A 10000-nucleotide genomic window follows, 5' to 3' on the forward strand; every position below is an offset into this window, starting at 1 on the left:
ACTGCAGAAATGGATTATTTTCCTCTGACAGCACGCCTCAAAGTGTTTGATTCCTTATACACAACGACACTTCAGCAGTGAAGCGAGTGAGTCCTTGTTGCACTTACGTTATAGTAGCTATACACACTCGTATTCTCTCTCTCTCTCTCTCTCTCTCTATGTTAATAAGACCAAAACACTATTGCAGCTTGTTACTCCTCCGTCCTGTAGCCTTAGAGTCACGTCTTCCCCTCTGACTGTCTCTAGCCGTGTTAAAGAGTCTGAAGTGAGTGCTGAAGATGGAGGGTTTGTGACTTACCCCTTTCTCGATGCTGCCGGTTTGGCACAGCGTTCCTTCTGCAGCTGGAATACTGTTAGTGACACAGCGGTTACTTTTGCTAAGGCACCAGAGCTCTCTACACACTTCCTAGGAAAGAAGGCAAAAGCGAGTTGGTCAGAATACATCAACCGGAGGGAAAGCCTCTCCAGACCTCGCACCAGTGTCGCTCCAGTTGAGGATGTTTCTTTAATAAATGCATGATTTTGTGGTTGAAGCAGTGGGACGGCAGTCTGAAATCACAGTTAATAAAACACTGCACACTTATAGTAGATAGAGGACAAAACTTCATCTCCTTCAAAATCTATAATGAGATTTAAAATGTATTTTGTTCTCAGTGTTTCAGCCTGGGATCCTGATTTCGGATTAAACCCAGGAGAAGCAGCAGCTCCTCCTCCTCCTCATCTGTCACACGTAATAATCTTCACTTTTTTATTTTTCTTTGCATTTCTCCGTCTCTGACACTCACTACAAACTCTTGCATGGGGCTTGATGACATGCTGCTGCTGCTAGGGTGCGCCTGTGAGCGATTTCAGATCACTCTTGGAGTGCAGTGAGGGACAAAAACACAGAGATTCGTGTGAATGGGAATTTTATTGAAAGCACAAGAGTAAAGAAACATGTGGAGTTTGCATACACACATGATCAGGGCTTCAGTCTTAACCCTTATACTTTATGTCTTAAGCCTTGATCGTCTCGGGGCCGGCGTCTCGGACGAGTCGAGAGGAGGCGCGTGGAGGCGTTACAGCAACGAGCCCGGGACGACCTCGTGTAGGATTCCCGCTTTAACGAGCACTCAGCCATTTTTAAAGGCTCGACTTCAAAGCATTTGCAGGACGAGTGTGTGAGACGAAGGAGCAGAACTCATGAAAAAGACTTACGGGGTAGAGTTCACCATCCGACCCCTCAGAGACGCGAGTCACTCGGCTGATCCGGCAGTGACCGCTCTGTCTCATGTCACGTCTGCTGCATCTCCACGTCTGGTTTTAATAAAAAACAAATCACACGGCACTGACGGGGGACTGGAGGGACAGGGACACGCCGCATGGACATTAGGATGTCCATACCATTCATCCACTGAAGGTTTTACTGCCTTAAACACACACAAGGAGCTGAGGACGCAGATCTCTACAGGTTCCAGTGTTACTCCACTACAACAGCCTTAAATCCAACCATTTTGTACAACTTCATGATCTTAAACCTCTTAAATCCTAAACCTCAGTCTAGTACCTGTTTAGACTTATTTTTGTTTAACTTTGAATCCACATGGGAATTAGACTTTATGTCCAAGAAAGTTCATTTAGGCTTCACACTAGATAACTGCTGCATCAATAAGCACTTTTTTGTAAGTTGCGCTCTTTTGCGTTGCGGGTGAAATCAGATCACCTGAGCAGATTAAAGACCAAACTATCATCCATTCAATCAAAGCAAATTAGTTCCTGATGTAAAAATAAAAACTGTTCCATCATTTACAATCCAAGGCCAAAACCCTGAGCATTAAACTATTTCTAATCATTAGCATTAGCAGCGTAGCTCCAAATCAGTGCACTGCAACTGCCAGTAAAACTAAGTGTTCCGTTCAGACCGCTGGCGCAATCCAGCCTCTTTATTGTTGTTGTTTTTTAATCAATACACTTTAAAACCCCTAGAACATTTCGACCTGTGTCTTGATCTCAGTCGTGTAAAAATAACTTGAGTTACTCTTCTTGTTGCACACACACACACACACACACACACACTCTCCATCACCGCCTCTGGCCAGAGTTTGATTTCCATTAATTTCTGCCCCGGCTCTTGAGCACAGTTTGAGTCGAGGCCCTGAAAAAGCCTCACCTTAAGCCAACAGCATGACATCTGCATCCACCCGCGTTCCCAAATACACTGGATGACGTAACACCCTGCGCATCTCCATGACCCGATGACCGCGCCACTGTTCGTCTGTCTTCCTTAATCAGGCCGCGAGCTCTGTGGCTGCGCGAGCGCGGCGTAACACCCTCCAGCAGGCTGGGTTCCAAACCTCCGGGACGCAGACAGATCGACCTGAAGCCACCGGTGCCAAATGTAAATGCAGCGGAAGCGCGTTCAACACGGCGACTCCCTCTCGGCCTGTCGGGACCCGTTGCTGCGCCACGACCGAACGAGGACAAACGCGAAACGGCTACAAGAAGCGCAGCGTCCGTCTGCACCTCGCGCGAGGGTCAACAGGGTCGAGCGTCGTCTCTGCAGTCGCTCAGGACGGGCTTCCGGTCCATTCGGCGTGTTTCAGTCTCAGTATGAGGATGAGCGATTTGTGAAACAGTGGTGAATTTAATGGTTAAACAGACGGTATGACGGCTGAAACTACCGGAAAAGATATTTATACCCAGTTATAATTACTGTTACAATTATTATAAACAATCAGTATTATTATTTAATACTTTGTGACACTAACAATCCCGTGCTCATTTCTTTTTCTGTAAATCCTCCTTTTTAAGCAGCTGAGCTAATCGTTTGCAAAACTGGCACCAAAGCACCAAATTCTTTTAAGAAATTTGATAATTTAATATGTACAGCTGCTCATTAAGCTCGATTCCTCTCAGCTCTCCATCTGTCCTGCGTGTGTATTTCTTGTTAGCGTGCTCGTCCGGAGGTGGGATCGTGTTAAATGTAAACTCCGGGTCGCTCCCGGCCTCAGATCCGCATGAGCGATTTGTGAAACAGTGGTGAATTTAATGGTTAAACAGACGTCTGGCTAAAACGGACGAGACTGTCAGAATCCACTAACGCTACACACTGTAATAAAACTGAGCCAAGGAAAGACTGGCTCTCGTCCTCCCAGTGACCGTCTCTCATTCTGATCGCAGTTAAGTGAAAAATTACAGGGTGCTCGTTCAGGCATCTGCTCTCACATCTTCCTTCTCGACAAAATATCTGTAATCTCATGAAATTAAATTTCCGCTTCAGTCGTTTATCAGCAGCCGTATTTCCATATGCTCCCAAGCGCTCACACCGGAGACTCCTTCCATAAATGATCCGATGCTGTAGAAACCATTATGCATTAATATAAACCTGCACTGCTGGAGAATTAGTGTTAATTAATAAAACACTTTCTGACCAGTCGGATACAATCATACTATCGACGTGCACCTTCCGCAAGTTCCAGACAGCCATTTATTTTTAACAGGAAGTTAAGCAGGACTCTTCTCCTAGCGAAGCAGCGAAGCAGATACGGAGCGCACCAGTCCAGTATATCAGCCCGAGGTCTGCTCCGTCATCTGCTCACACTGAGATGATAACAGATCCAGACGTCCACGCAGAACCGAAAATACCGTCAGCGTCTGGACCGTTCCGAGACCGATCTGAGTAACAGCTGTTAGCTGGAGAGGTACTGATGCTTCTTAATGAACGTGATATACGTTTACAAGACTTTAACTCGAGCATCAGAGGAGAGATCTTCTGCTGTAGACCAGCCTGGGGAACACATCAGCGTCCTCCAGCCGGTCCCTCTTGGGTCAGTGGGGAAAATAATAACTTGTCGTTTGGCATGGCGTCTCTTCCAAGAGCTTTAACCGCCGGCCTGGTTCTGCACAAGCGGCTTCCTGAGTTATTCCTCATCATTCCTCATAATCAAACTTACATAAAGATCAGAAACAGCCATCATTTAATCCCTGACATCTCCGTAAATCTTCCTCAGGGCTTAAAGGTTTTTTTTTTTTTTTTTTGCAACGTCTCACTGCTGCATCTTTTCATTCAGAGGGACAAACACACTGTGAGTTCTGAGATCAGACTGACCCGGGTGTGTAACTGGACACGTCCATAATGTGATTTCAATGACTATGCTATAGTGTCCTTAAAACCCAGACGTCTATAGCATAGTCATTGGAATCACATCATTGTGCAATTACACACGTTATATTATATATATAGAATTGTGCTCTATATATGTTATATATATAATTGTGCATCACTACAGTAAAGTGATTCAATAGTATAATGTATAGTTATGTAATAAAACTTTTTTATAAATGGCTGTAGTGTGAAAAGTACAGTTTATTTCCTATATGAAGTTAATTGTTTTCAGCTAAATCCCTGCGTGTTTTATTCCTCTTACACCACAGGAAGTTTAAAATCTTTAAAATTTTTAGATATTGACTTAAACCACATAAAATTATCCTTCTTATTAATGAACTGCATTAATGCTGCTCTTATAATCATTATTTCTTTTGGAATAAATCCGTTTTCACACTGTGTGTTTTGCCGTACATAAAAGTTTAAACTATGGAGTGATGCACGTTCTCAACAAAGTCTGTTCCTAAGACCCTGTGGGCCGGTCTGTGTGAGGCGGAGACTCGCTCCTCAGCTCGAGCTCCAGAGCATTAATGGTGATGATGAGGTCAGACGGAGAGAGAGAGTGAGCGTGCGCTGCGTTCTTCTTACCCCATATTTGCACTGTCTGGAGGAGGCGCCGTACTGAAAGCGACACTGCTCGTCGGCGTCGTACACCTGCCCCGGAGCCACGGTGGGGTACAGGAAGTCGCGCTTCAGGGGCTCGTTGTCCAAACACGTTCCCCGACCTGAGCTGTCAAAGAAACAAACTTCAATAGGCCTTCCTCTTGGACAGCGCTCACTTTTCACACAGCGATCGGAACAATCATCTACAAACACAAAAACCCGTAAGAAATGTAAAACGAGAGCGTGAGAAGCGTAAAGCTGAGCTCGCCGAATGACAGACAGCGTCCTTAAAACCCAGACGCCTAGGCTTATATGGTGCTCTTGGCCCCGAATGAAAGCCTTTGAAGCGCCGGTGAAGTAAGGAGTGAAAGATAGGATGTAAGGAAAGAAGAAATGCAGCGGTGTGTTTAGTCTGCTTAGTCAGAGAGAAATATGGATGCTCTGAAGAACCACTCACATGTAGGGGTGGAACCGCTGCATCTGCTACTCCGAGACACGCTAGAGAGAGACAGCGGGAAAAAAAAAGAAACAAAAAACGAGCGTGGACCAGGCGAAGGCCGCGAACCAGATGTTTTCTTGGGTTCTGAGTATTCTTAATCTGGAGGATGAACATCTCAGAGACGTGTCTGGACAGGGAATTTGTGAAGAAACACTAACATTTATCAGGGACGGAGCAGCGAGGTGTCTAAACACCTTTACAGTAACACCAGGACGGACGAGTGGGAAGGCTAGCCTCAGTCTCTGGAGCCGGTCCGAGCAGTGAAACACCGCAGCAACAAACAACACAAGGCTCAGGAATCTGGTTTCTGTTTAACGTGCCAGAGGAAGCTTCGGCTGAAACAGGGATCTTTGGCTTCCCACTAGAATATTGGAAGGCTAATCTAATTCAAAACTAAACCAAATATATCGGAAAGGAAAGGAAAGAAACACACACTTTTTGCCCGGGGCGACGGGGGGAACGGCTGACGCCGTATTCGGTTACATCCTTTCCTTTTTTTCCCGTGTTGTTTGGTGGAATAATCCTTTACTTTGGCTTCCACGCGATTCCCTCTGCTGGGAGAAACACAATCCTGGCTTAAACCCCCTCGGATTCTTAACGTACCAACACAGACCTCTCAGTTTATTGCTTTAGAGGGAGACAAAATAGTCGTTTTAAAAATAGAAACGATTAGAAGAAATGTCAACAGAACTTCCTCCCAAATGAGACCCGCTGGATATCTGATGTAATGCGAAGGGACAAAAAGCTGTTTTTAGACTCAAAGGAAATGTTTTCAATCTAAAACTGTAAGAAAGACGTCCATTAGTCGTCAGTCTGTCTGGACGCTGTCTGTCCGGGCGCTGTCTGTCTGGACGCTTTCTGTCCAGACTCTGTCTGTCTGGACGCTGTCGGTCCAGACTCTGTCTGTCTGAAGCCTCTACACAAAAGCATTTTGTTAATAAAGCTTCTCTCTAGAAAAGCCACGGCAAACCTCTAAACGGACGCCTGCTCCAGACCCCAAGCTGTTTATCTGGCAAGCAAGCGCTGCGACACTTCCAAAATCTGATATATGAAGAGCGAGAGAGAAATGAGAGACGTTCTGATCACAGATGAGCGATGTACGAGCCGGAAATAAAAGATACAGGACTGCAAAATGCGGATCTCACGCAAGATTCAGATGTTTGCAGGGTTTTTTGGGTTCCACTGGTTTCTAAGTTCTCTCTGTAGGTTAAACAACTTTGAGGTTTGCAAAGGAAATAAAAGTCCAGACCGGCTCTCTAATGGGAATAATGGATGTGTCTTATGGACAACTAGAATGAGAAGTTTGGGGGTTTTCTGTGTGAGTGATGGTGGTGTAGATGAACATGTGATCTACATTCTTTTACCAAGAACCCTTTCCAAGAACCTTCAGTCTGCTTCCCTTTTCATTACCTGAGCGGTGAGGAGCAGCCCAGTACAGTGCAGTGCATTGTACAGCACACGTCCGGTTTGTCTCTGTGTTAGTATCTGCTTAGGTCACACGTTTACTCTGATCAACGCTCCGGTGTTTCTCACACTCACAGGTCAAACAAGGTTCTTAAAGGTTCCATTAAAAACGTCTCCGTATCACCCATGACCACAAGGTTTAAATTTTAGACAGGGTTTGGAGTAGAAACTCTTAATGTAAGATCTAAAGAAACCATGAGAACCCTGGAACCATAGCGATTGAGAGTGGGAGAAGGAGAACTTACTCCAGGAAGCTGGTGATGTAGTCCTTGCTGCAGGTGGACCAGGAGAACGGGTTGGTGTTGGCTGTGATGTGTGCTGCCATCAGCTTGGCCGTCTCGTGCCCCTTGGTCCCGCAGGCGTTCCCGATTCCATCATGGTTCATTCCGAAGCTGTGAGAGGAGGAACACACCAGTAGGCGGAGTCAGAGGACGTCCCAGAGCTGTTAATCAAACACCTTCCACTTAAAGTTAGGACAAGCTCGGGCAGCTCTCCTCAGCACTGAGATGTTTAAACCGTAGTGCAGGACGTCTCCTGTGGCCAGACTGCTAAAGGGCGGGGCTTTCTCTGACTCTGAAACAGCTGGATGTGTAGGACAGCGGGGTCAAAGGTCATGAGCTGTCTAGAACTTCTACAGGTTGAGAAAGTCCTAATGAGCACCTGTGTGCTGCGCCGTCAGGCAGTAATTACAGGGTTAAACACAGAGCGGCGCTGAGAGGGGACACGCCTACCTGCTGGGACCTGACACACACACACACACACACACACACTCATAATACCTCATGACTGCACTTATCATTTACACACTGTCACACTCACAGTTACAACTTCATTCTCTCACATTCTCACACACACACACACACACACACACACACACATACAGGAGCTTACGTGCTCTCTGTCTCTCTCTCTCTCATACAAACACACACACACACACACACACACACACACACACAGTCTCAGACTTTCGTCTCTCTCAAATTCTCTCTAAAACACTAACACTCACATTTCTAGTCTTACACTCACTCTGCCAACCCCCCCCCCCCCCCCCCCCACACACACACACACTCCTGCATGCTCACACACATGTCTCACTCACAACAAGTTCCCAGCTGATGCTGCTGCTGCACACACATCATCTTAGCAATGTCTCTCTCTGTCTCTCTCTCTCCGTCTGTCTCTCGCTGTCTCGCTCTCTCTGTCTCTCTCTCTCCATCTGTCTCTCTCTCCGTCTGTCTCTCTCTGTCTCTCTCTCCGTCTGTCCCTCGCTGTCTCTCTCTCCGTCTGTCTCTTTCTGTCTCTCTCTCTCTGTTTGTCTCTCGCTTTCTCTCTCTCTGTCTCTCTCTCTCTGTCTCTCTCTCTCCGTCTGTCTCTCGTTGTCTCTCTCTTTCCGTCTGTCTCTCGCTGTCTCTCTCTCCATCTGTTTCCCCTCTCTCTATGTCTCCGTCTGTCTCTCTTTCCATCTGTCTCTCCGTCTGTCTCTCTCTCCATCGGTCTCTCTCTGTCTGTTACTCTCACGCTCTCTCTCTCTATCTGTCTTTCTCCATCTGTCTCTCTTTCTATCTGTCTCTCTCATCTGTGTCTCTCGCTGTCTCACCATCTGTCTATCCATCTGTCTCTCTCACCATCTGTCTTTTTCTGTCTCTCTCTGTCTGTCTGTCTCTCTCTCCATCTTTCCGTCTGTATCTCTCTGTCTCTCTCCAGCTGAACACATCGCAGAGTATTTTTACGACTGAGAGCACACACACACACACACACACACACACACACACACACACACCCTTGTTCCCTGAACAGACACAGACACTACTCCTAACAGATGACCCTGGCATGTCTGCGAGCCCTCACTCACACTGACACGTGGCTGATCAGCTCTTCCAATATTCTGAACAACATTTTACAGTCATGTTGTTCCAAATGTTTGGGGTTCTGGCTAGGTCAATGAACTTGGGGTTCTGCTGTTTGGGAGAAGAATACACACCAGAGTACAAACAGCAACAAGTACAATTATTTATTAAAGAACTTTATGTTATGTTTTATCTGATTATAGTTACACTTAATGTCCTGGACGCGAGTGAGTTCCTCTTCTCACTTACGCTACAGCAGCTATAAACACTCTCTTCCTCACCACTCTCTCCCTCCCTCTCTCTCTCTCCCTCACCACTCTCTCTCTCCCTCACCACTCTCTCTTCCCTCTCTCTCCCTCACCACTCTCTCTCTCCCTCTCTCTCCTTCACCACTCTCTCTCTCCCTCTCTCTCCTTCACCACTCTCTCTCTCCCTCACCACTCTCTCTCTCCCTCACTCTCTCTCCCTCACCACTCTCTCTCTCCCTCTCTCTCCTTCACCACTCTCTCTCTCCTTCACCACTCTCTCTCTCCCTCTCTCTCCTTCACCACTCTCTCTCTCCTTCACCACTCTCTCTCTCCCTCACTCTCTCTCTCCCTCACTCTCTCTCCCTCACTCTCTCTCTCCCTCTCTCTCCCTCACTCTCTCTCTCCCCCTCTCTCCCCCTCTCTCCCCTCACCACTCTCTCTCTCCCTCACCACTCTCTCTCTCCCTCTCTCTCTCCCTCACCACTCTCTCTCTCCCTCTCTCTCTCTCACTCTCTCTCCCTCACCACTCTCTCTCTCCCTCACCACTCTCTCTCTCCCTCACCACTCTCTCTCTCCCTCTCTCTCTCCCTCACCACTCTCTCTCTCCCTCTCTCTCTCTCCCTCACCACTCTCTCTCTCCCTCACCACTCTCTCTCTCCCTCTCTCTCTCTCCCTCACCACTCTCTCTCTCCCTCACCACTCTCTCTCTCCCTCACCACTCTCTCTCTCCCTCTCTCTCTCCCTCACCACTCTCTCTCTCCCTCTCTCTCTCCCTCTCTCTCTCTCCCTCACCACTCTCTCTCTCCCTCTCTCTCTCCCTCACTCTCTCTCCCTCTCTCTCTCCCTACCACTCTCTCTCTCCCTCACCACTCTCTCTCTCCCTCTCTCTCTCCCTCTCTCTCTCTCCCTCACCACTCTCTCTCTCCCTCTGTCTCTCCCTCACCACTCTCTCTCTCTCTTTTTCACTCTCTCTCTTCAGTAGTAAATAAGTCAAGAATCACAGCTGGTCATGTGACTGAAAAACCGCAAAGTTCCAGATTTACCCGTGACTGTTACACAGTGCTCACACTGGAGACTCCACACACTGAGGTTACACACACACACACACACACACACACACACACACACTTCACCTTACTTTCAGAAAACTTCACCACATCAACACGTTATGTTAACCCTTTGGTGTGCCGGAACT

General features: G+C 47.2%; 1 protein-coding gene across 1 annotated transcript in view; it reads right to left on the bottom strand.

Moving 5' to 3' along the window:
- adamts6 (ADAM metallopeptidase with thrombospondin type 1 motif, 6) overlaps positions 1-10000 on the bottom strand; it is a 63731-nt gene that overhangs the window by 30866 nt on the left and 22865 nt on the right. Inside the window, exons 9-11 of the mRNA XM_053515516.1 lie at positions 6956-7102; positions 4733-4874; positions 299-406 (exon numbers count right to left, since the gene is read on the bottom strand). Coding sequence (XP_053371491.1) covers positions 299-406; positions 4733-4874; positions 6956-7102 — 397 coding nt within the window. The remainder of the gene's footprint in view (positions 1-298; positions 407-4732; positions 4875-6955; positions 7103-10000) is intronic.

The sequence above is a fragment of the Clarias gariepinus genome, chromosome 17 (assembly GCF_024256425.1).
Source record: "Clarias gariepinus isolate MV-2021 ecotype Netherlands chromosome 17, CGAR_prim_01v2, whole genome shotgun sequence".
Lineage (NCBI taxonomy): Eukaryota > Metazoa > Chordata > Actinopteri > Siluriformes > Clariidae > Clarias > Clarias gariepinus.